Below are 26,962 nucleotides of genomic sequence, written 5' to 3'. Positions count from 1 at the left end.
CCTTCCCAACCTTCTCCCCAATTGCATGGTTGTGGTCACAGCCTCAGGTTCGCCCTAGGCGGTCCCAAAGGTGTGAAAGATCACAAAACAATGCCACTCCGGGCCCCGAGTTCCCATACAGTAAATACAATAGTCATAAGAGCAGTCTGCAGAGCAAATGAACGTTAGGATGAGCTCAGATATACAGTATATCAATTTCTGAACTAGAACAGGAAAAAACACAAAATTGTAAACAAACTTAAACCAGAATAGCAAGTAACAGCCATATTATCTGAGATCCAGGCTTCCCCCAAACCAGGAGATCCCGGTACATCCATAATGTCACAGGCACACAGGAGCATGTGACAAACAAGGAAACACACCAAGTGCTCTTTCATGTAAGGTCCGACTGGGGCAACACCTGAGTGTTCACATAAAGGGCCGCCTCAGCCACGGCCTCAAATACCTGCCAGCATCCCTGATGGTAAATTATCAAAGTGGCTGGATATAAAAAGAGAAAGCGTATTTTTTTTTTTCAGCCAAACAGGAGCAAAGTGGGTAGAATTGCTTCAGTTAGGGCCACAGAGTAGTCCTGGAAAATGCGCACCTCAGACTCCTCAAATGCTAAAGTCTCCCGAAGTTGTTTATATTTGCGCAAGATTTCCAATTTATGGTTATAGTTTAAAAGTTTGGCTATTACCATGCGAGGCCTCGCCTTTCTTGCTTGTTCTCGGCCTAGCCGGTGTGCTCTCTCCAGTCGAATAGGCCCCAGGCTGTCCTTCAAGGGAAAGGAACTGGTCAGCCAGGCCTCCAGCACCTGCAGGAGCTTAGGACCGGGTACTGTTTCCGGAATCCCCAAAAAATGTAAGTTAGATCTTCTGGATCTATTTTCAAGATCATCCAGTCTTTCTGCTTGTTTTTGAGTCAGAGCCTGCAGTTCCTGTAACGTGGTGTCATGTGCCTACTGTGTATCCTCGACGCTGGAAACCCGAGTCTCCAGCGCCGCGGTGCGGCTAGTAGTCTCCATAAGTAGATTTTCAAGCTTTTGGAGCTGTTCAGAAAGTTTTTCTATGCTGGGTTGCATTGCCACTGTTACTGCTTGAGTAAGGGCCGTCAGCGCCTCCGGCACTATTTGCTGAATCGCAGCTGTGGAGGTGACCGGCGCCATTTTGTCAGCACCGTGCTGCGGGCCGATCCTTTTTTGGGTGCGGGTTGACATCGGCGACGCAGAAGAGGACAGAAATCTGTCCATATATTGTGCACAGCAAGCACTGCAAAGAGCTGTCTCCCGGCTCACCTCCAAAGGCTAGTAACAGGGTGCTTCAGGACTCGGGGCCCGGGAGCTCAGGCAGCCTGCTTCTGCCTTGGCTCAGTGCATCACGTGATCTCCTATTCCAAGAATTATATAAAATCTGATTCATGTTATGATCACTGTTATCAAGCGGCCCCAACACCATTACATCTCGCTCCTATTCATGCACTCCACTAAGAACTAGGTCTAGAATTGCTTTGCCTCTTATCCTGATTCCTGATCTAGCTACTCCATAAAACAGTCCTTGATTTCATCAAGGAATTTTATCTCCCTGGCATGCCCTATTACATTTACCCAGTCAATATCGGGGTAGTTGAAATCACCCAGTATTATTGTGTTACCCAGTTTGTTAGCCTCTCTAATTTCTGATAACATTTCAGCATCTCTCCGTTCATCCTGGTCAGGTACACATGGAATATCTACCCAAACATAGCATCCTCTGGAGATCCTATGAAGAACGTCCTCATCACTTGTAAACTAATCCATGCTGAATTCTGACATCTCAATAAAATGTATCTCTGTTTCCACAGTCATGTTATCCGCTATTATCGACACCGCTTGGCTTTTCACTTCACAGTGGAAGAGGTCAATAACAATGCTGAACTCTTACCCAACATTACCCTGGGGTATCGGATCTATGACTCCTGTGCTTGGGAGCTAAGAGCCATACATGGAACCTTGAGCTTGTTGTCTGGGACACAAGTGCCAGTCCCTAATTACAGCTGTGAAGACAGAGGAGTACTGGCTGCTTTCATTGGCGATTTGACTTCAGATACAACTTACTCAATATCACAGCTTTCAAGAATCTTCCGCTACCCTCAGGTAGAACTGGTCTGTTTAGTTGGATGTGTTTAATGAGGATTGACATCAACAATCTATTTTTTTTAAATGCTGGTCAATAAAAATCATTGACCGTGAGGATAAATGGTTTCTTTAAAGAGCATGGTTTTGTTTAGTCTGGAGTTAAAAAGAGATTATGTTATTACCTTGATAATATCTTTTCCAGAAGATAATATAAGTGAGACATTCTAGACATGTGGGTTGTGTCCCAAAGGCTGTGTGTCATATGCAGAAGGAATCCAATCTGAATTTATTTTGTGACCCTCCTCTACTTCACTGGGAGCTGTAGCATCATCTGCAGTTAATACCCAAGTACCGAGAGCTCCAATAGAGAATGTGAATTAGAGACATCAAGGGGAAAATCACCAAAAACAACTGTTCTGTCCAAAGAAGCAACATGGAGCAGTGCCAATCAGAGGTTATAGAGCCCTACTATACCAAAATAGCAGCAACTTCCACGAGCCACATAACCAGCACCTACTTAGAAAAACAGTGTACCACAAATACTACAATGGGTACTAGATCATAAATAAACCTATTGGAAAACTGAAGAAGACAGATTAGTACAGATCCATCTCGCACAGTTAATGCTAACACAAAACCATGTCCTTCTTTGTCAAAACTCTTTAGACCAGTACAGCTGTCACTGATGGGTAATAGCTCATTTTGACCAGCAGATGGAGACCGAGACCAAAAGTTTGGTATAGTACAGTGTTTCTCAATCTCTTCAAGCCAAGAACCCCTAACCCTAACAAATACCTACTGAGTACCCCAGCCCAAGCTCCACCTCAGACCTGCCCAAATGCCGCCCCCAACTCCACCCCCCATAATAATAGTACTAATTGTAATGGAATTATTTCCATCCATTTTTCATATATTTTAATCTTATCAATACATAATGGTAATTACAAAATGATAAAAATACAAAGCACACTGTACGCAGATAAAATGTTAATTATCATTTATATTCGGGTGTTTTTCAAAGAGGTCAAGGCAGATGACTTTAAAATATGCAATGTCATATCAGTGACAACTATAGAAAAATAGTGCAAAATATAGACAGCAGATATAAATTCTCAAAATTGATACATTTTGATCACTAAATTGAAAATAAAATAATTTTCCTACCTTTGTTCTCCGGTGATTTCATGAGTCTCTGGTTGCACTTCCTTCTGACTATGCATCCAATATTTCTTTCTTTCTTTCCTTTCTTCTGCATGCTTCCTCTCCTCCAGACCTCATTCCATTCCCCAACCAACATCTCTCTCTGTCCCTCCATGAGTCCAACTTTTCTTCCTCTCTCATCCCCCAGATCATTTTTCACCACTGCCCACCAGCCCCATGCCCATTTCTCCTTCTATCACCCCTCTCCAACACCATGCCACATCTCTCCCTCATCACTAAGTCCAACACTCCTCACCCTTGCATCCCCTTCAATCAATCCCTCTGTTCCCTCTCCACCACCATATCCAACATTTCTCCCTCTCATCCTTCTATTCCCCATGCATCTCTAACTCATTTCTCTCTATATATATGCCCGATTTTCCTCTTCCTTTCCCCATGTGCACCTTCTCTTTCCCTCTCACTCACTTTCTATTCCCTCCCTCTCTCCTATGTCCCAAGTTAGTGCCCCCTTCCTCCCTCCCTTGTGTCCCATGTCCATGCTCCCTCCCTTCCTTCAGTGTCCTGAGTTTGTGCCCCCTTCACTGTCTTCCAGCATTTGGCCCACTCCCTTACTCCCTCCCCTGAAACTGACCCACTTTGAAGCCTACCTGCTTCCCCCATCTGAAGCCTCCGCTGTCATCAGTATGCCTCCCTGCCTCCGTCTGATGCCCGCTGTACACCTCCCTGCCTACTAGAAGCCTCTCCCTGGGAATCCCTGCCTCCCCCCCCCCCCCCCCCCCCCCCCACTGAAGCCGCTGCCATCAGGATGCCTCCCTGCCATCGACGGCACACCCACTGCAAAGCCGATCTGGAGCTGACATGCTCCATCCCTCCCCCTCCGTAGCAGGGACTGGCCATGGCCACGTGCAGCAGCCAGCCCACGAGACTTCCCCCATCAATTCTGAATGCTGAGGAAGAACCGACATTTAACCCTGAGGAAGCCGCATTTTGAGCGGCGAAACGGGCCCCGTCAGACCTAAAGAATGTATAGTGAATGAATGAATGAAAATTAGCAGTTTCTCCAGACTTACCCAAATCACAGTGATCAAGGGCATCATTTAAGATAAGTAACAGTTTGCTCTTAATAGAGTCAGTTTTTGGATATAATAATGAAAGAATAGTGTGGCAAAAGGGTGCCATATTTTTCCTGTGATCACCAATAGACTGAATGCACTGAGAAGGAATTAGTTAAATGAAAATTAAAAGGAAAAAGTTTAGAAAAATTTAAAAGGTTTAAGAAAAGTATATATTGTCTGAAAAACAAAAAAAAGTTTAAATGGACATTTAATATGAGATTATTTAAGCTGTGATAAACGCCGTAAAAAGAGTGAAGGTGTTGTCGATGAAAGAAAACCATCACCCAGTGGCGTACCAAGGGGGGGGCGGGAGGGGCGGTCCGCCCCGGGTACCAAGCCCTGAGGGGGTGCTCCCGGTCCGGTCCAGTTCCCCCCCCCTGCGCCGGGTGTCGCGTCTGGAAACAGCCTGCAGCAAGATCGCGATGCCAGAGATCTTTGCCTGCTTCGACTGTTTCCTCCGCCACGGTCCTGCCCCTCCTCTGATGTCAGAGGAGGGGCGGGACCGCGGCGGAGGAAACAGCCGAAGCAGGCAAAGATCTCTGGCATCGCGCGATCTTGTTGCAGGCTGTTTCCCCAGGGCAGTAGCGTACCAAGGGGGGCGAGGGGGAGGTCCATCCCGGGTGCCGCCTTAGGGGGGGGGGGGTGCACAGCTGGCCCGGTCCCTATCGCGCTCCTACCCTCCCAGCGAAAGCAGCATCGGCGCCATTATCGAAAAAGGTAATGGCGCCAGGCCTTGGAGCACCAAGGCAGACCGCTTCTCCCCCCTCCCAGCCGAAACCCCGCTGACCATCCTATCTCTCCTCCCCCAAGTGAAACTTTCCGACCCTCCCAGCGAAAGCAGCAAACCTCCCTCCAGTAGCGTCGGCTTTATCCTCCCTCTGCCGCATCACTGATGACGTCATCAGTAACGCGGCAGAGGGAGGAGAAAGCCGCGAAGGAGGTTTGCTGCTCTCGCTGGGAAGGTCGGAAAGGTTCACGGGGGGGGGGGAGATAGGAGGGTCAGCGGGGGTTCGGCTGGGAGGGGGGAGAAGCGGACTGCCTCGGTGCTCCATTACCTTCTTCGGGCAGCAGCAGCGTTTACAATTCGCTGCTGTTGCCGGCTTCAGGCCTTGTTCTCTGCCTGGTCCTGCCTACTTCCAGTTTTCATGAAGACAGGACCCGACAGAGAGGAAGGCCTGAAGCGGGCAACAGCAGTGAATTGTGAATGCTGCTGCTGCCCGATGAAGTTCAGGACATCGGGGAAGGAGCAGGAAGAAATCGGCTGCTGGCTTGGGGGTGAGGGTAGGGAAAGAATCGTGGAAGTGGAGAAATCGGCACGATGGCTTTGTGCGGGCTAGGGGGAGAGAGAAAGAAAGGAAAAAATAAAGAGGGGGGGGCCAGGGGGAGAGAGAAAGAAAGGCAGAAATAAAGAGGGGTCAGGGGGAGAGAGAAAGAAAGGCAGAAAGAAAGAGGGGGACCAAGGGGAGAGAAAGAAAGGCAGAAATAAAGAGGGGGTCAAGGGGGAGAGAAAGAAAGGCAGAAAGAAAGAGGGGGACCAAGGGGAGAGAAAGAAAGGCAGAAATAAAGGGGGGGGCCAGGAGGAGAGAGAAAGAAAGGCAGAAATAAAGAGGGGAGCCAGGGGGAGAGAGAAAGAAGAAGGACCAGAAGAAGGACCAGAGACTCATGAAATCACCAGACAAAAAAGTAGGAAAAATGATTTTATTTTCAACTTAGTGATCAAAATGTGTCCGTTTTGAAAATTTATATCTGCTGTCTATATTTTGCACTATGGCCCCCTTTTACTAAACCGCAATAGAGTTTTTTAGCGCAGGGAGCCTATGAGCGTCGAGAGCAGCGTGGGGCATTCAGCGCAGCTCCCTACGCTAAAAACCGCTATCGCAGTTTAGTAAAAAGGGAGGGGGAATATTTGTCTATTTTTGTATAGTTGTTACTGAGGTGACATTGCATAAAGTCATCTGCCTTGACCTCTTTGAAAACCCGTGGAATATAAATGATAATTAACATTTTCTCTGCGTACAGCGTGCTTTGTGTTTTTAAAATTTTATTGTTGGTAGATCATTTTGACTTGGCCACAAAGGTAAGGGGGAGGGAGGGAGGGGAACTGCTGAAAGACATCTAGTAATCCTTGCAGGCTTGACTGTAGGGAATTATTTTTGTAAAATCATGTTTTGTTATGTGACTGGCATTATCTAGACTTTAATTTCTATGAATGAATAGAATGAAAATGATATAAAATTACTTGCTTGTTTTTATGTGCGTGCGCTGAAGGAAAGTGGAGAGAGAGTGGGCTGAGGATGCTGAAGGGAAATGGGGAAGAGAGTGGGGAGAAGACGCTGATTTATAAATTGACAATTGTACAGAATATTGTTTCTTTTTATACTTTAATATAAACAATTCAAGGCTTGTGTGGATGGAATCAGGTGGTTTGCGGGGATGGGGACCGAGCTTACGGGGATTAGTCCAATAAAATGGTATTTTTTTATTTCTCATTATTTGTTTTATTTTTATTTGTTAATTTATAAAGTGGTGATTGTTATGTATCAGGTTTTTCAAATTTACATCTACTGTCTTTATATTTTGCACTGTATTAGAGGACATGTGTTACTGTTTTTTGTGGTGTTGCATTGTATCCAGGGTCTGGTTTCTTGGCGGATCAGTTTAACTTTTGTCTACATATTTCTATTTTTAGTTTGTGATTATTCCATTTTGGGCGAGGGTGTATCTCTGTTCTGTGTGTTCTGAAAAAGACATAGTTTTCAGTTGGCATTGACTACAGGACCAATTGACTGTGCGGGATCTGGCTTGTTTAGTTTTACAATGTATGTGTTGGTGTTCTAGTGCTCACTGCAATGTTTAAGATGCAGCCTTTTCCTAGGTACACTCTTGTGGTGCGATATGTAGATTGGTACTAAAAATCATATTTTTCATATAGATGGGGGGGGGGGTGTCAAAAAATGATGGGCCCCGGGTGCCACATACCCTAGGTACGCCACTGCCATCACCATATATATCAAAGGCGACAAACTTTATGATCCTTTGAGTGGTGCTCTCAGACACTTTCCTTCACTTTGGTAGCACTTTGGTAGTGGTTTACTTTGTGGGGATCTTGTCTGCTTTGCAGTAAACTGTAATTTTTCACATTTGATCATAATGAGCTATTACCCATCAGTGACAGCGGAATCGGTCAAGAGAGTCTAAAAGAAAGAAAATTAGCAGGTAAGAATTTAATTTCTCCCTTTCATATACACAGAACACAGACCCTCACGCAGTATAAAATAACTAACCATAAATTAAAAATAGAAATATTAAACTGAACTCCCAACAAGCCACAATACGACACCGATGCATGCTGCAAAATTTAAAGAAAGCAGAAGTAAACTAATTTGGAACATGAAGATGTTACTAGCCAGACTTTACGGTATGGTTGGATAGGCTGGAGTGAGCTTGGATGACAACTTCAGCATTTGGAACCTAGGACAATACCAGACTTTACAGTCTACGGCCCTGAAATATCAAAGAGACAAGTTAATTTAATTATGTATTTTTTAATGGGTATAATTTATAGGCAGACTGGATGGACCGTTCAGGTCTATATCTGCCGTCATTTACTATGTTACTATGTTATATTATACTAGTCTTATAGCCCGTTACATTAACGGGTGCTAGAATATATGTGTGTGTGTCTCTCTTTATTTCTTCTCTCCTTAGCCGCTTTCTTTCTTTCTGTCTTTCTTTTTACTTGGCTGTCCATCACCACCCCTTGCCTGCTCCCCCTGTCCATTCTCCCTTCCTTTTACCTCCCCTGTGTCCACCACCACCCCTTCACAGCTCTCCTTATGCAGCAGCATCCTTCTCCCTTTGTTTTACCTCCCCCCTGTCCAGCAGCACCTTCCTTCTCCCCCTGTCCAATATTAGGCCTCTGTTCCTTTTTCTTCACACACCCCCTGTCCATCAGCACCTCTTTCCTTCTTCCCCTGTCCAGCAGTAGGCGTCCCTTCCTTTTTCTACCCCCTCCTCCTTCTTATCCCTATGATACACTTACCTTGCTCTGCCCCTGATCAGAGGCTCCCAACAGCCGCCCAGATGCACCCATTGGAAAAGTTCCCTCTGCGACATCCCGCACCCCCCCTGACGCGACTCCCGCTGTCTTTCTGTCTGTCTGTCTCTCCCTGGCCCCCTTTGTCTGTTTGTCTTTCTGTATATCTCCCTGCCCCTGTGTCTTTATTCTTTTCTTTCTGTCTCCCTTCCTCCCTCTGTCTGTCTGTCCGAAGCAGTATTCCCTCCCCCTTCCATTTCCCTCCCCCCACACCAGTTCCCTGTGCAGCAGCATTAGGGTTTCCTCTACCCCCTTTCCCTTCCCACAGTGGCGACTACAAACGCGGGCCCGAGTCCTTTGCCGCCCACCCCCTACCCTTCCCTTCCCGCGGGCCCGACTACACATGGCGATTCAAGCAGCGTGTGCATCAGTCTACACACACTGCTTCGGGTCCTTCTACTGCCCTGATTTACTCTGGCACATCCGGAGCAAATCAGGGCAGTAGAAGGGCCCGAAGCAGCGTGTGAAGACTGATGCACACGCTTCTTAAATCGCCAGTCGGGCCCGCGGTAAGGGAAGAGGGGGGGGGGGGGCGGCAAATGACAGCGGAAAGTTGCTGGGCTCCTCAGTGGGGTGCTGAGTGGCCACGATCCCTCTCCTCCCAGACCCCTCCCCCGGAGGAACGGAGATCGAGTTGCCGCCATTTTGAAGATTGTTCTGCCCTACTCCTTGCCTTAGTATATTTTTAATTTGAAAGACACGGTGGCGGCGGCTCCTCTCAAGACCCCGACTGCATTGGACTTCCGACGCAGGTGGGGATCCTGAGAGGAGCCGCTGCCTCGTCTTTCAACTTAAAATATAGTAAGGCAAGGAGCAGGGCAGACCGAAGAACAGCAGAGTCTGGTGCAGTTCGAGAGAGGAGCCGGTACCATGCACAATGAGAGCCGGGGGTGAGGAAGGCCGCCACAGCTGTGTAACTTTTTTATTTTAAAGCCGCTGCCGCAGCCGGTGCCGCACATTCGCACTCGTGTTTTCGCGACAGAACAGGGAACACGTTTTTTGAGTGCGCATGCGCGGCCTATCATTTTATTATATTAGATATAAATTAACACCAATATTTGAATAATATGATGAAACTATTTTACTGGACTAAATACATTTTTCAATTAGGTTTCAGAAGCCACAACCTCTTTCCTCAGGTCAGGACAGTATACAGATCTTATGATATCTTGTTCTGACATAAGGAAGGAGGGTTTGGTCTCCAAACATTGGCCACAAATGTATTAAAATTAGTCCAATAAAGAGATATCGCCTTATTTCCATTTTCATTATCTTTACGTAACAACATAAGAATAGCCTTACGGGCTCAGACCATCCTCTCAATGGCCAATCCAGGTCACCAGTACCTGGCAAAAACCCAATCCAGGGCAACATTTATTAACATAGATACCACACTACTTTATTCTAAACAAAAAATAAAAATGTTTTTGTTCTACCTTTTTTGTTTTCCCAATTACTTTTTCTAATTGTGTAGATCCCAGTATCTGATTTCTGTTTTCCTTGTCTTTCTCTTAACTCTTGCCATGATTTCCTGTCAATTTCTTATTTTTCTCTCCTTTTTCACTCAACTTTCTTCAATTTATTTATCTGCTTCTGTCCAGATTTAATTCTTTCCTACTATACAGTTTACAATTTCCCTTTCTTTTTCTCACTCTGGCTCTACTAGTTCACTTCCTCTTATTTCCCAGTCACTAACCCTATCCTCTTTCTTTCCCACATTCGGTATTTGACACTCTCCCACTTCTATCCAGCATCTGCTCCTCCTCTCTCTTCCATCCAGTGTCTTATCCCTCTCCTATTTCTTACTCTTCTACCCAGAATCTGCTCCCTCTCTCTGAATGTCCATTTTCATGTTTCACAGCAGACTGTGTGTCAACAGATCCTGTTTGACACAAGTTGAGAAATGGGCCTCCATCTGCATTGTACAGTCTTGGGCTTCCTCTCTAAAATGCCATTTTTTGTGTCCTTCACAGATCAGTTATGGAGCAATGGATCCCATCTTCAGTGACCGGATTCTCTTTCCATCCTTTTTCCGAATGGTCCCTAATGAGCGCTCTCAGTATGACGCTATTATACAGTTACTCCGGCACTTTGGATGGACCTGGGTTGGGATCCTGACATCGGCTGATTATCAAGGACAATCAGCTGGTGAAGAACTTAAGTGGACAATTATTCAGAGCGGAGGTTGTGTTGAGTTTTTAGCAATGATACCAATGATTGGGAATGATCAAACTATACTGGAGGTTGTTCACCTGATTCACAGTTCCACCTGCAGCGTGATAGTCGTCTACAGTAGTATGGTCTATCTGCTCCAGCAGTTCATGGTCAAAGAATGGAGAAAACATGAAATACCTCCGAAAGTGTGGATTCTGTCAGCGACTCTGCCGATTATTACAGATTTCAATATTGGAAAAGCTTTCCAGATCTTAAATGGCTCAATAGCATTTTCTATCCCAAAAGGTGAAATTCCTGGATTCAAGGATTTCCTTTATAGTGTGAACCCAACCATGTTTCCAAATGATGTTTTACTGAAATTAATTTGGCAGGGAGAATTCAGATGTAGGCTGCCAGGCACAAAGATTTTGATATTTTGGCCAGATTTTGATAGGTTGCCTAATTGTACTGGGTCTGAGACGCTACGAAGCCTGGATTCTTCTCTGTATGATGTCTATAATTTCAGGTTCTCTTACAATATTTATACAGCAGTCTATGCCCTGGCACATGCTTTACATCAAATGTACACGGCAGAGCCCTTACAAGGACCGATTACTGACAGAGAGAGTCTGCGACCGAGATTCCAGCCATGGCAGGTAAAATGACACCAGATGTTATAAGCAGGAGGCAAAAACACATAGCCACCTGCTTATATAGAAAACAAAGACACACACATACAGCAAACCAAGCACAAAGTGATACTGAATATAGGGTTACCATATTTGTGAAGTCAACAAAGTGGTCACATGACTCCGCCCCAGAACTCCTTTCCACTAGTCTCACCCTTCCCAACACCCCACCTTTCACCAGTCTTGCCCCTGCCCCGCCCTATCTTTCATCCATTTCCTTAGTCGCCTTCTCAGCTTCTGTACCCCTTTAGTGCTTTTCTCTTTCCCACCTCCCCCACAGGTACATTTCTCTCCCTCTCCCTAACCCCTCAAGGGTTCTTCTCCCTCCATCCCCCATGGGTGTTTTCTCTCCCTCTTTTTCTCTTTCCATAACCCCCTCTCTTGTGAGTTCTTTTCTCTCTCTCTCTTCCTAACTCCCCCCCCATGGGTACTTCTCTCTCTTTCTATATCCCTCCCTCCAACACCCCCCCCCCCCCCGTGAGAAGGTGCTTCTCTCTCGCTCTCCTGTCCCCCACTTACTTCCTCGCTGAAACTGAATCTTTGGAATGGCTGGAAGCAACAGCAAGGTGATCTTGCTGCCGTTGGCCTGCACCAGAAGCCTTCTCTTTGGAGCAACTTCCTGTTCCTGCATACGCGGGAAACTCCAGTGAGGCAGCTTCTGGGGCAGGCCAACAACAGCAGGCTGACTTTGCTGCTGCTGGCCAGCCTAAAGATTAAATTTCAGCCAAGCTCGGAAGTAGGTTGGGGACAGGGGAAAAAGCCATCTGTACACCCGGATAGCCCTTTATAAAAAGCCATCGAAGGCATTTTTAAACAGAAATGTTTTAAAGTTTGGTTTAAATTTAGGGAGGGAGGAATCTTCATGGAGATGGGATGGCAGATTTTTCCATAATGTAGGAGTAGTAACAGAAAAAATTTATTTTCAGGTTGTGTCATAGATTCTGTGACAGTTTGAAGGGATCTCAGATTGGTAAAAAAAGGTTTATTGTTCCATGCGTTGAAAATAAATCACCGCTCATATTGTGATGTTATAATGCCTCATTCCACCAATGCTTAAGAGCCAGCCTCATCGGTGATGTCACAATGGCTTGGTTTCCCTATACTTGTGCCCCTTTACTAGATGTATTTGCCTCATTGAAATGAAAAGTGCAAGAAAAGTGTGGAATAATTGTAATTTCATGGCTCCACATCATGCTCTTCTTGGTTGGGTTGAGAACTTTTCAGTGGCCTCTTGTATTGTGATGTCATAATGGCTCATTCCACCAATACCTAAGAGCCAGCCTCATCGGTGATGTCACAATAGCTTGGTTTCCCTATACTTGTGCCCCTTTACTAGATGTATTTGCCTCATTGAAATGAAAAGTGCAAGGAAAGTGTGGAATAATTGTAAATTTCATGGCTCCACCTCATGCTCTTCTTGGTTGGGTTGAGAACTTTTCAGTGGCCCCTTGTATTGTGATGCCTCATTCCACCAATGCCTGAGCCAGCCTCATCGGTGATGTCACAACGGCTTGGTTTCCCTCAACTTATGCCCCTTTACTTTACTTTTTTTAAACTGCTTTCAACTCTTAACTCCCACTCACTGCTATCAGATACCTATACCCACTGTATAATTTCCTCTACCATAATCTCCTCAATCCCAAAATGTCCTGTCTAAATTAGATTGTAAGTGCTTTTGATCAGGGGTCCCAAAAGATCGATCAAGATCAACCAGTAGATTGCAAGGGCAAAACAAGTCAATCGCGGAGCCCATCCAGGGCTCTGTGATAGACTTGCGTTGCCTTTGCGTTCTCTCTGCTTCACTGACGCCACAAAAGCCAGGCGTGTGCAGCCACTGCACAAGCGCCAGGCCCACAAGCCTTCCCCTCGCATGTCAATTCTGACGTCGGAGAGAAAGTTCCAGGCCAGCCAATCGCTGGCACAGAACTTCCTCTCCTAAGTCAGAATTGACGTCGGGGGGGGGGGGGGGGAGAGGCTTGTGGGCCCGGCCCTTGTGCAGTGGGTATATGGGCCTGGCTTTTGCGGTGTCTGGGAAGAAGAGAGAAAATGGCAGCGGTGGCTTGGGGAGCAGGGAGAGAAAAAGAGACAGAAAGTAAAGGGGGCAGGGAGAGAAAAAGAAAGAAAGGGGGCAGGGAGAGAAAGAGAGGGGAGGAGGGGGGCATGGGGAGAGGAAGAAAAAGTTGGGGGAGGGAATGGAGTGTGTCAGGTGGCTGGCAGGGAGAGAGGAAGAAAAAGTTGGACTCATGGAGGGACAGAGAGAGATGTTGGTTGGGGAATGGAATGAGGTCTGGAGGAGAGGAAGCATGCAGGAGAAAATAAAGAAAGATTGGATGCACAGTCAGAAGGAAATGCAACCAGAGACTCATGAAATTACCAGACAGCAAAGGTAGGAAAAATGATTTTATTTTCAATTTAGTGATCAAAATGTATCCATTTTGAGAATTTATATTTGCTGTCTATATTTTGCACTATGGCCCCCTTTTACTAAACTGCAATAGCAGTTTTTAGCGCAGGGATCCTATGAGTGTCAAGAGCAGCACAGGGCATTCAGCGCAGCTCCCTGCACTATAAACCGCTATCGCAGTTTAGTAAAAGGGGAGGGGGTATATTTGTCTATTTTTGTATAGTTGTTACTGAGATGACATTGCATATTTTAAAGTCATCTGCCTTGACCTCTTTGAAAAAAACCTGAATATAAATAACATTTTCTCTGCGGACAGTGTGCTTTGTAATTTTTTAAAAAATTTTATTGTTGGTAGATTATTTTGACTTGGTCATTTTAAAAGTAGCACGCAAGCCAAAGAAGTGTGGGCACCCCTGGTCTATTGTATGTTAAAATGTACAGTGCTGCATATGCCTTTCAGCGCTATAGAAATAATAAACAGTAGTAGTACTAGATGCATTTGCCTCATTGAAATGAAAAGTGTGGAATAATTTGCAAGTTTCATGGCTCCACATCATGCTCTTCTTGGTTGGGCTGAGAACTTTTCAGCGGCCCCTCATAACCGCCACAGACTCACGCAATATAAAGTCATCAGTATACAGACTATTGTTTATCCCACCTTTTTTTGTTGGGACTATTTTTTTACATTGGTATCTTTGTTCCCCACCCTTTTTTTCTCTACCTCTTAATTCTAGCACAATGTGGGTTTGTGCCACTATTCTATAAGGATGTGGGCTGTAAGATGCACCTAAAAAGCAAGGAGGGGGGTGCTCTGAAATACGAAGAACTATCTCTTAATGCATTGATGCTCTGAAAACCAAACACACAAGATTGAATTGAATATGGACATTTGTATTTTGCTTTTCCTTTGACGGTTCAAGGCAGATTTCTGAAATTCAAAGCCAGTAGTATCAATATAGGGAAACCAAGCCATTGTGACAGTAACAAGGAGGGAAGCATGTGGTGCAGTGGTTAAAGCTACAACCTCAATATGTTAAGGTTGTGGGTTCAAATCCATGTTGACCCTATGCAAGTCACTTAATCCTTCCCGTGCCCCAGGTCCATCAGACAGATTGAGAGTCCATTGGGTCAGACAGAGAAAAATGAATGTGTACCTGAATAAATTCATGTAAACCGTTCTGAACACACTGGGGAGAACAGTATAGAAAATTGAATAAATATGGTAAATATGCATCAACTAGTCTTTAAGCCCGTTAGATTAACGGGTGCTAGAATAGATGTGTGTCTTTGTCTTTCTTTTTTTTTTCTCTCCTTGGCTGCTTTCTGTCTATCTTTCTTTCTGTCTCCCTCCTGCTGTCTGTCTTTCTTTCTGTCTCTCTTTCCTCCCCCTGTCCATCAGTAGCCCTTCTCCCTTCGTTTTACCTCCCCTATCCAACAGCACCTCTTCCCTGCTCCCCCTGTCCAGAAGCAGCCCTTCTCCCTTACCTTCCCCCCTGTCCAGCAGCACCCCTTCACTGCTCTCCTTGTCCAGTAGCAGCCCTGCTCCCTTCGTTTTACCTTCCCCCTGCCCAGCACCTGTTCCCTGCTCCCCCCTGTCCAGCAGTAGGCCTCCCTTCCTGTTACCTCCCCCCCTGTCCAGCAGCACCTCTTTGCTGATTTCCCTGTCCAGCAGTAGGCCTCCCTTCCTGTTACATCCTCCCTGCTCAGCAGCACCTCTTCCCTGCTCCCCCTGTACAGCATCTGGCTGTTTAGAAGAGGAGGACAGAAGAGCACTGAGGGCCTTACAGTACTTCCTGGCTGTGGATAGGTCTGCCGCTGCCTGGAGGAGTTGAAGAGCAGGGTGGCCCACGCTTAAAGGTTGCGCAGGTGCGTGGGAAGCTGTTTTGCCCGCTAGTGTGTGTGAGGAGCGGCTTGGATCGTGTGCAATGTCCGACGTTCTCTCCTGATCATTTAGTTCTGTGCTGGAGGTATTTTTAAGTTTAAGTCTGCCGTGGTGGCTCATTTCACGATCCCCATCTGCGTGAGAGGAGCCGCCACCGTGGCTTAGAACTTAAAAACATCTTTGCTCAAAACATCCTTGGGGTTCCGCGAGTGTGGTGCTGTTTTTTCTCCCAAGGTAATAGAACCCTAAGTGCGCATGCGCACTCCTGCCGCCATGGACATACGGATCACGGAACATGCAGGTAGGAGTGCGCATGCGCGCTTAGGGTTTTATTATAGTAGATAGGAATTTACCTTCATAAAATTCACAAATCTGCTAAAACACAAATTAATGTCTCCTACCATATACCTTTCTTACATATAGACTTTGCATTCTTGTCATGCCTACACATCCAGTCACCTCTCACTGGTACTGAAAATATTGCTCTCTGGTACCTCACCTCATACGTTCAGGTAAGAGTTTCCAGCAATTTCTCCATGTAATTTCCTGATTGTTTCCTTTTTTTTTCCAGCTGAATAATTTTCTTAGGAATATTCATTTTAAACCTTCTATTGGAAATGAGATTTTCTTTGATGAGAAAGGGGACACTCCCACTCAATATGACATTCTAAACTGGATTTATTTGCCCAACGGAGCCCTCATCCAATCCCTTGTGGGCAGCTTTCATCCTTCTGCCCCTTCCAATCAACAACTCTTCATCAACGAGAGCGCCATCCAGTGGCAACCGTTCTTTAAACAGGTGAGGGTGAATTACATTGTTCTAATACTCCGGGTCAGCATCCTCATATTAAGAGAGAGTATTACAGGTCATCCTGGCGGGCATTAAAAAGATCAGAGTGTCATTGGACCACCAGCTCAGTGACAGTATGTAAATTACTTTGTGGGAGACCTGGGTTCACATTTTGTGGCTGGCATTTGTGCTGTGGGATCACGAGGACCATGAACTGCGTCAGTCATACTTCAGTGACATCTGGACACCAATATTCTGGAAGTCAATATTAGCTGAGCTCTAGTTACATACAAGTAGCTGCACCCGATTTAGTTCATTACTAACAATAAAATCCATCACGGAGGCTCAATCTCAGTCACTTTACTTTGGCTGATTTGCTGTTTTGATCGCAGTCTTGGATACTTCGTTTTGGCCAATTTGCTGATTTGATCGCAGTCTTGGATACTTCAGTTTGATCGCGGTCTTGAATACTTCGTTTTGGCTGATTTGCTGGTTTGATCACGGGCTTGGATACTTCATTTTGATCGCAGTCTTGGATACTTCGTTTTGGCTGATTTGCTGGTTTGATCACGGTCTTGGATACTTCATTTTGATCACGGTCTTGAATACTTCATTTTGGCTGATTTGCTGGTTTGATTATGGTATTGGATACTTCAGTTTGATCGTGGCCTTGGATACTTCTTTTTGATCGCGGTCTTGGATACTTCATTTTGGCTGATTTGCTGGTTTGATCACGGTCTTGGATACTTCATTTTGATTACGGTCTTGAATACTTCATTTTGGCTGATTTGCTGGTTTGATTATGGTATTGGATACTTCAGTTTGATCGCGGCCTTGGATACTAAGTTTTGGCTGATTTGCTGGTTTGTTCGTGGTCTTTGATACTTCAGTTTGATCGCGGTCTTGGATACTTCATTTTGATCGCGGTCTTGGATACTTCATTTTGGCTTATTTGCTGGTTTGATCGTGGTCTTGGATACTTCGTTTTGGCTTATTTGCTGGTTTGATCGCGGTCTTGGATACTTCATTTTGATTGTGGTCTTGGGTACTTCGTTTTGGCTGATTTGCTGGTTTGATCACGGTTTTGGATACTTTGCTTTGGCTAATTTTCTTTTTTGTTCACGGTTAGATGAAGGTTATTCTATGATTAATATGTTTACTTCACCTAGCTAATTCTGATAATATAGTTGACATCCAAAAACGGCATACACTGGCACTTGGACGTTTTAATTATCAGGATATCCAAGTGCCAATTTTCCTAACCAACTTTCAGGACATTTGGAGAGGCGTCCCAGCTACTGTGCATCCAAAATTCAAGAGTGATGTTTTGGTGGTGTGCTATGGGTGGGCTTTGGGCATGCTTAGACTTTGATATCTTGCGGGGATAATTGAATCTTTCAAAAAGATGTCCAGGACAGAATTAAAATGTTCGGAGCTAGACCTGTTTTAAAAGCATCTGTTAAAAAGATATCCAAACTGACCAAATGACCACTGGAGAGATTAATAACATAAACAATGCCTCCGCTGGGTCAGACCTGTGGTCCATTGTGCCCAGCAGCCCGCTCACGCGGTGGCCCAACAGGTCCAAGACCTGTGCAGTAATCTTCCATCTATACCCTTCTATCCCCTTTTCCAGAAGGAAATTGTCCAATCCTTTCTTAAACCCCAGTACTGTACTCTGCCCTATTACGTCCTCTGGAAGCGTATTCCAGGTGTCCACCACACGTTGGGTAAAGAAGAACTTCCTGGCATTTGTTTTGAATCTGTCCCCTTTCAACTTTTCCGAATGCCCTCTTGTTCTTATATGTCTTGAAAGTTTGAAGAATCTGTCCCTCTCTACTCTCTCTATGTCCTTCATATGCCCTCTGAGTCTCCTCTTCTCCAGGGAAAAGAGACCCAGTTTCTCCAATCTCTCAGCGTATGAAAGGTTTTCCATCCCTTTTATCAGACATGTCGCTCTCCTCTGAACCCTCTCGAGTAACGCCATTCCTTCTTAAGGTACGGCGACCAATATTGGACGCAGTATCCAAATGCGGACGCACCATTGCCCGATACAATTGTGGATAACTTCTTTCGTTCTGGTAGTAATACCCTTCTTGATTATACCTAGCATTCTATTCACTCTTTTAGCGGCCGCTGCGCACTGTGCCGTCGACTTCATTGTCATGTCCACCATTACCCCCAAGTCCCTTTCTTGGGTACTCTCATTCAATAACATCCCTCCCATCGTATAGTTGTACCTCAGGTTTCTGCTTCCCACATGCAATACTTTACATTTCTCAACGTTGAACTTCATCTGCTATCTTGTCGCCCATTCCCCTAGTTTGTTCAAGTCTCTTTCCAATTCTTCGCAGTACTCCTTAGTCCGAGCTCCACTAAATAGTTTGGTGTCGACCGCAAATTTTATTATCTCGCACTTCGTCCCTGTTTCTAGATCATATATTAAATAGCAGCGGCCCGAGCACCAAGCCCTGCGGAACACCACTCGTGACCCTCCTCCAGTCCGAGTAGTGGCCCTTCACCCCTACCCTCTGTTTCCTACCCGCCAACCAGTTTCTGATCCATCTGTGTACGTCTCCATCCACCCCATGGTTCTTCAGTTTCCAGAGTAGACGTTCATGAGGCACCTTGTCAAAGGCTTTTTGGAAATATAGGTATATGATGTCTATGTGGTCTCCTTGGTCCATCCTTTTGTTAATTCCTTCGAAGAAGTGCAATAAGTTAGTTAGGCACGATCTCTCCCTGCAGAAACCATGTTGGCTGGTTATCAGAAGTTTGTTTCTTTCAAAATGTTCATCGATGTTTTCTTTTACAGTGCTTCCACCATTTTTCCCGGAACCGAGGTCAGACTCACTGGTCTGTAGTTTCCCGGGTCACCTCTTGATCCCTTTTTAAAGATGGGCATAATATTGGCTATCTTCCAATCCTCCGGGATCACTCCTGTTTTCAGGGATTGGTTGCAAATTTGCTGCAGTAGTTCGGCTATCTCCTCCTTTAATTCCTTTAATTCCTTCCGTCCGGACACGGAGATTTGTCAGTTTATAGTTTTTCTATCTGCCTGCGTACATCTTCAAGGATCACTTCCATGGATGTTAATTTTTCTGCTTGATTTCCATTGAAGAATTGCTCAGGTTCCGGTATGTTGGTTGTGTCTTCGTTTGTAAATACAGATAAAAAGAACATGTTAAGTCTTTCCGTGACCTCTTTCTCCTCCTTCACCACTCCCTTCCTGTCTCCGTCATCCAGCAGTCCCACCTTCTCCCTAGCCGGCTGCTTATCTTTAACATATCTAAAGAATGGTTTGAAATTTTGTGCTTCCCTGGCTAGCCTCTCTTCATACTCTCTTTTGGATTTTTGGACCACACGGTGACATTCTCTTTGATATTTCCTGTGCTCTTTCCAGTTCCCTCAGTTTTGTCCTTTTTCCATTTTCTGAATGAATTTTTCTTATTGCCTATCGCTTCCTTCACTATATTAGTTATCCATGCTGGGTCTTTTGTTTGACTCTTTTTGCACCCCTTTCTGAATCTGGGGATATACAGATTTTGCGCTTCACTCACCGTGTCCTTGAAAAAAGACCAGGCATGTTCTACCGTTTGCCATTTTTTGGAAATGTTCCTAAGTTTCTTCACCCCCCACACTCCCCCTGTGGTCACTTTCCCCCTTCCCACCCACCCACCCCAAAATCTGAATAATTCATAGCTGTGTCAGAAATACCTAGAAGAAGCAGGATAAGAGAAGGGAAACCCTTTATCTTATGTCTTTCTCAAAATGACTATGGGATTATGTGGACATGGGAAATAGAAGCTGTCTCCTGTGAATGCTCACAAGTTGTCCTTGCTGTTGTTCCTCAGACTCCTCGTTCTGTGTGCAGCAAGAGCTGTAGGCCAGGATACAGGAAGGCTCCCAAAGAGGGGAGCCCGAAATGTTGCTATGACTGTGTCCCTTGTGCTGAGGGAGAGTTCTCCAATGCAACAGGTAAGAAAAACAGTAACCAAGAAAAATAAAAGGATACAATAAAATAAATAAAATGAAGAAACTTCATTTCACTTTGTCTGTTATGTTTATACCCATCCATTGTTACACTTCTGAGCAGTTTATTACTTCACATGCACAATAAATAAAGGTAAACTGATATCATATATTAAAACAAAATAACTATGACAGTATTTAAACCAATAAAACACCACAGCAAACATACGAGCCTTTGGTTTCTCGTGAAGTGTCATTCCACAGCTTGTATTTTTCACATAACTGCTATCTTAGGAACACTTAATAGCTCCTGCTTTAACAAGAGAAGTTATTGTGATGGTTGATAACTTTATCAAAATGAGTCCATTTATATTTTGACATTCACAATTATTCTATTCCACAAATTTTAAAACAAGAATAAACGAGAAGACCAATGCTACAAATACAGATAAAGAAAAAAAGAGCTCAACCAAATAGTAGATTATAATTCTTCAGGACGCACAAAAGGGTGCACAGTTGAGTATACTCCTTTGTTGTGCTCTTTTATCAGTGTGGTTCTTCAGGTACATTTTAATCATTCGGGTCACTTATGAAGGCGATTACTGTGGTAACTGAACTGAAGCCCACTGGGAACTAATGAGCTACTGAGCTGTGACTGCACGGCTTTGTAAAAGAGGAAAGTTTTCTTTCTGTAAAGAAATATTTTCACAGACTATTCCTGCTTCAACCCTCTTTCCCTTTCCTTGTGCCTGATATTCAAAAGTAATTACCTGGATAATGAAAGCTATAATGGGAATAATTCCATTACAGGGCAGCAACTTAAGCTGTAAATTACATGGTAACATACATGTGTAAAAACTCTTTCAAGAATACTGCCTAGTTGAAAAGTATGTGCCATGATGCATATACTTTGCTCATGTAAAATAATCCTTTGTGTGATTAACCCAGTCAATGAACCGTAGATTCACAATTACAAGCGTTATACGACTCTTTTCCTAATGAAATAGTACCCTCATAAGTAGGCTAATTTCTTACCCTTTTATGTTAGGTGCCCTGTTAAAAAATTTCTTTCCACCTTCATCTGGATAATTCCCCTAGCCAATGCTACCACTGATTTGTTAAGCACAGCTGAAAATCCAGATAGTACTGAAGGCGGTGGGTGGAGAAATATCTGGATGAAAGGGCAGCAGAATCAGCAGATATTGGCACTGAATATATGAGTTTTGTTTAATTGCCACAGCTGGTGTTGAAGAAAAAAAAATGCTGACCATGGTGGATGAATATTGACCCAAATAGTGTTGTTATCAAAATGTGAGCTTCAGACTTAAATTTGTTCCCTTAAAATAGCACCTTCTCGTTTTCACTATATGGACTCATGGGAAAACTCTTCTAGGGAAATGCAGGACTGATACTCTTTGGACCAAGGTGTGGGTTTACTGTTTCAAATCCGCCTTGCCTCTCTCACACGGAAATACACAACTTAGAATACTCCACAATTGATTGATTGTAGTTATTTCTTGAAATGAATATTTGATATTTGTTTTACAGATGACTGTTTTGTATATATTTGTTCTTAGTTTTCAAACTACAATAAAAAAAATTTAAATATAAAAATAGCATATTTTATTCAAATGCTGACAAAAATACAGTTCATTTTTAGATATGGAAAAATGTTTGAAATGTCCCGATGACCAGTGGCCCAAGAAGAAGCAAGACGGCTGCATTCCAAGAACCATCGAGTTCCTTTCCTACGAGGATCCACTGGGTGCGGCTTTGGCTTCCTTGGCCATTGTATTATGTGCAATCACTGCTGGAACTCTAGGAATATTTCTTAAATATCAAGAGACTGCTGTAGTGAAAGCCAATAACCGGGATCTCAGCTACATTCTCCTCCTCTCCCTCATGCTCTCCTTCCTCTGTTCCTTGCTATTCATTGGGCGTCCGGAGAAGCTGACCTGTCTGCTCCGGCAAACTGCTTTTGGGATCATTTTCTCAGTCTCTGTTTCTGCAGTCCTGGCAAAAACCATCACAGTTGTCATTGCTTTCAAAGCCACAAAGCCTGGAAGCAGGTTAAGGGAATGGGTGGGGTCCAGAGCACTCAGCTTCTTGGTCCTTCTGTGCTCCCTGGGTGAAGTTCTGATCTGCACTGCGTGGTTACTCATCTCTCCCCCATTCCCAGACTACGACATACAGACAGATCCTGGAAAGATGATACTAATATGCAATGAAGGCTCCCTCTTTGCATTTTACAGTGTGATAGGGTATATGGGCTTTTTGGCTATATTAAGTTTCATTGTTGCTTTCTTAGCCAGACGTTTACCTAACAGTTTCAATGAGGCCCAATTGATCACTTTCAGTATGCTGGTGTTCTGCAGTGTTTGGGTGTCCTTCATCCCAGTTTACCTGAGTACAAAGGACAAATACATGGTAACTGTGGAGATATTTGCAATGCTGTTATCTAGTACAGGACTGTTGAGCTGTATCTTTATCCCAAAGTGCTACATTATTCTGCTCAGGCCTGAGATGAACACAAGGGAGCATTTAATTGGAAAACAATCTACCAGTATATAAAAGAGTATAACTAAAGTCACGGACTTTATATTCTACCCTCCAGTACTGAAGAAATGAACCTGTAGAAAGATTAAAATAGTGGTTGTACTGGGAGAGCAGAGTCAATAGGATAATCCGATGGGGTGCATTATAGGAATTTGTTTTTTAAGAAAAGTAATGGAGAATGTATAGAGAAGGGCAAAGGACTAGCATTAGAAGGAAAGCAGAAGGATACAGTTGATCAGAGGTATACCTGACTGGTGTCATTTCTGGAATGGCACCAGTCAGAGTTGCAAACACAAAACAAGAAAAAACTGCAGACAATCTGTACAAGATGCAGGCTATGTTTATTATATCAAATATTAAATGCGGTCAAAGATACCACCTTTTTATAAACTAAGGGACCCGACAAGGTCCGTGTTTCGGTAAGCACGCCTTCCTCAGGGGTCCTAACAAATGTAAATAAAAATAATAAAAATAACCAAGAACATGCAATTATTGGACATGTGGTGTGCTAAAGTGATAAGTAATAATCTGTATAATGTGGTGAAAAATCATAGTCTGAAGAAATAATACACAAAAGGTGTTAATGCATGAAAACAGCGCAAAGTGCATAGAGATAAAAGTGTGATTTAAAACATATATGTGTAAAGTATGAAAACATAGAAAACATAAAAGCCAATGAAAGTGCTAATGTGCAATTTGGTGCAGAGTGCTATACATAGAACAGAACACAAAAAACAAAGAAATGAATTAATGAGATGAAACTGGGGGGACCTACCATGGTTGATATGGTTTTAAATCAAACCACAATTTAAATTGATAATGAACTAAAATAGAAATAAAATCTTCATGGACATATATTAAAATCAAAAATCAAGACAATTTCTTTATTAAACAGTTAATACAATCACATGGCTGAGGAGATGGTGCGAAGAGGAAGGCTTCCACTTTGTAAGGAACTGGTCAACTTTTTGGGGTAAGAACAAGCTCTACAGGAGGGACGGACTGCACCTGAGCACGACAGGAACAAGAATGCTGGCAAATAACGTCAAGAGCACAATAGACAAGGCTTTAAACTGAGGAGAGGGGGAAAGCTGACAGTCGATCTGGTGTCGACGCTTCGGGAAGGAATATCAAGGGAAGACACTGAAAGGGAAAAATGCAAAGTAGGCCTCCAAGGCAAGCGGGAAAATTGCAAAAAAGAACTCAAAGACGACCTACAGGAGTTCAAGGAACAAGTGAAATTAGAGAGCGAAAAGAAGGAAAAACAGCAGGAACTAAAAGGACATGCAGAAATGAGGAAGACAGCTGAGGACAAAGAAATCACACCATGGGAAGGGGACGAACAAAATGGGACTCAGGGGCTGGCACCCCAAGAAGGGGACGACAAGAGAATCAACCCACAAGGAAGAACAACAGGGAAAGTAAAAAACCAAAACTTAAATTGCTTGTACGCCAATGCAAGGAGTCTACGGACCAAAATGGGAGAGCTGGAAGTCATGGCCAACAAAGAGGACCTAGACATAATTGGAATCACAGAAACATGGTGGTCTGAGGACAACAAATGGGACGTAGTACTACCAGGTTATAAACTCTATAGGAAAGACAGGACATGTAAGAAGGGAGGAGGAATAGCGCTATACATAAAGGACTCCATTCACTCGACCATAATGGATACGGCAACAAGGGCAGAAGGTTTGGAATCGCTATGGGTTAAGTTACCAGGAAGAAAGGGAACCGACACAAAATTGGGACTTTATTATCGCCCACCTGGACAGCCAGAAACAAGTGACAATGACCTAGAAGCAGAATTGAGGCAGGAATGCAAAAGCGGAAGGGTGACGGTTATGGGAGACTTCAACCACCCTGGGATAGACTGGAGCATTGGACACTCCAGCAGCGCGAGGGAAACAAAGTTCCTGGAGGCTGTGAGGGATTGCTTCTTGGAGCAGCTGGTCCAGGAACCGACACGAGGAGATACCACTCTTGACCTAATCCTCAACGGTCTAGGGGGCCCCGCAAAGGAGGTGGTAGTAGTAGGGCCACTAGGAAACAGTGATCACAACATGATCCAGTACAAACTAGAAATGGGAACATCAAAAGTGAAGAGAACCACAGCGATGGCACTCAACTTCAGAAAAGGGAACTACGAAGCTATGAGGAAAATGGTGAGACATAAACTCAGAAACAGCTCACGGAAGATGGAGACCGTAGAGAAAGCCTGGTCCCTACTCAAGAACACGGTGCAAAAAGCACAAAACATGTACATCCCCAGGTTTAGGAAAGGGCGCAAACAGAACCAAACAAAAAACAAGGTGTGGATAACAAAGGAAGTGAAGAAGGCGATAAGCGACAAGAGATCATCATTCAGAAAATGGAAAAAGGACCAAACTGAGGAAAACCGGAAGGAACACAAAAAACACCAGAAAGAGTGCCACCGAGTGGTCAGGGAAGCAAAAAGAGAATACGAAGAGAAGCTGGCTGGGGAGGCAAGAAACTTCAAACCGTTCTTTAGGTACGTGAAGGGGAGGCAACCGGCAAGGGAGGAAGTGGGACCATTGGATGATGGAACCAGAAAGGGAGTGGTAAGAGAGGAAAAAGAGGTAGCAGACAGGTTAAACAAGTTTTTTTCGTCGGTCTTCACGAGCGAGGACACATCCAATGTACCAGAACCTGAGGAGATTATAAGTGGGGATCTAGATGAAAAGCTGGAGCAAATAGAAGTAAGCCATGAGGACGTCCTACGACAGATAGATAGATTAAAAAGCGACAAATCACCGGGCCCGGATGGAATCCACCCAAGGGTACTAAAAGAACTGAGAAAGGAAATAGCGGAAACACTCCAGCAAATATGTAATCTATCATTGAAAACTGGGGAGATCCCGGAGGACTGGAAAATAGCAAATGTCACGCCCATCTTTAAGAAAGGATCAAGAGGAGACCCGGGAAACTACAGGCCGGTGAGCTTGACTTCGGTTCCGGGTAAGATGATGGAAGCACTTATTAAGGACAGCATCTGCGAGCACATGGAAAAAAATGGGCAGCTGAGGGAGAGCCAACATGGCTTCTGCAAGGGAAGGTCTTGCCTCACAAACTTACTACATTTCTTTGAGGGAATAAACAGCCAGATAGACAAAGGGGAACCCATAGACATAATTTACCTCGACTTCCAAAAAGCTTTCGACAAGGTACCCCACGAACGGCTGCTTAGGAAGCTGAGGAACCACGGAGTGGAGGGGGATGTATACCGATGGATTAAACACTGGTTGGCGGGCAGAAAACAGAGGGTTGGAGTGAAGGGCCAATACTCAGACTGGCAACGGGTCACGAGCGGAGTTCCGCAGGGGTCGGTGTTGGGACCGCTCCTGTTCAATATATTTATAGACGATCTGGAGACAGGGACGAAATGTGAGGTTATCAAATTTGCAGATGACACCAAACTCTGCAGCAGGGTTAGAACCACGGAAGACTGTGAAAACCTGCAAAGGGACCTAACGAAGCTGGAAGAGTGGGCCAAAAAGTGGCAGATGCGTTTTAATATAGAGAAATGCAAGGTCATGCATGTTGGGAAAAAGAACCCGATGTTCAGCTATACAATGGGGGGAACATTGCTAGATGTGAGTACCCTTGAAAGAGACCTGGGTGTGCTGGTGGATACAACAATGAAAGCATCAGCACAATGCGCGACAGCCTCCAAGAAAGCAAACAAAATGCTGGGTATCATCAAGAAGGGTATCACGACCAGGACAAAGGAAGTCATCATGCCACTGTACCGTGCAATGGTGCGCCCGCATTTGGAGTACTGTGTCCAGTATTGGTCGCCGTACCTCAAGAAGGACATAGCATTGCTTGAGGGGGTCCAGAGAAGAGCGACGAAAATGGTAAGAGGTATGGAAAACCTTTCATATGCCGACAGGCTAGAACAGCTGGGGCTGTTCTCCCTGGAAAAGAGGAGACTTAGAGGAGACATGATACAAACTTTCAAGATCCTGAAAGGCATAGATAAGGTAGACAGGGACAGATTCTTCAGACTGTGGGGAACAACAAGTAC

At 44.5% G+C, this 26,962-nt stretch overlaps 1 protein-coding gene across 1 annotated transcript in view; it reads left to right on the top strand.

Annotated features, from left to right (window-relative positions):
- LOC117368586 overlaps positions 1–26,208 on the top strand; it is a 78,708-nt gene extending 52,500 nt beyond the window's left edge. The window contains exons 9-14 of the mRNA XM_033962316.1: positions 1,822–2,113; positions 10,441–11,277; positions 16,168–16,395; positions 20,241–20,364; positions 22,019–22,921; positions 26,189–26,208. Of these exons, the coding sequence (XP_033818207.1) occupies positions 1,822–2,113; positions 10,441–11,277; positions 16,168–16,395; positions 20,241–20,364; positions 22,019–22,921; positions 26,189–26,208 (2,404 nt within the window). The remainder of the gene's footprint in view (positions 1–1,821; positions 2,114–10,440; positions 11,278–16,167; positions 16,396–20,240; positions 20,365–22,018; positions 22,922–26,188) is intronic.
- Positions 26,209–26,962: the final 754 nt, after the last annotated feature.

The sequence above is a fragment of the Geotrypetes seraphini genome, chromosome 10 (genome assembly GCF_902459505.1).
Source record: "Geotrypetes seraphini chromosome 10, aGeoSer1.1, whole genome shotgun sequence".
NCBI classification, from domain to species: domain Eukaryota; kingdom Metazoa; phylum Chordata; class Amphibia; order Gymnophiona; family Dermophiidae; genus Geotrypetes; species Geotrypetes seraphini.
Note: the sequence above shows the minus strand (reverse complement) of the source record. Positions and strands in the feature narration are given on the sequence as shown.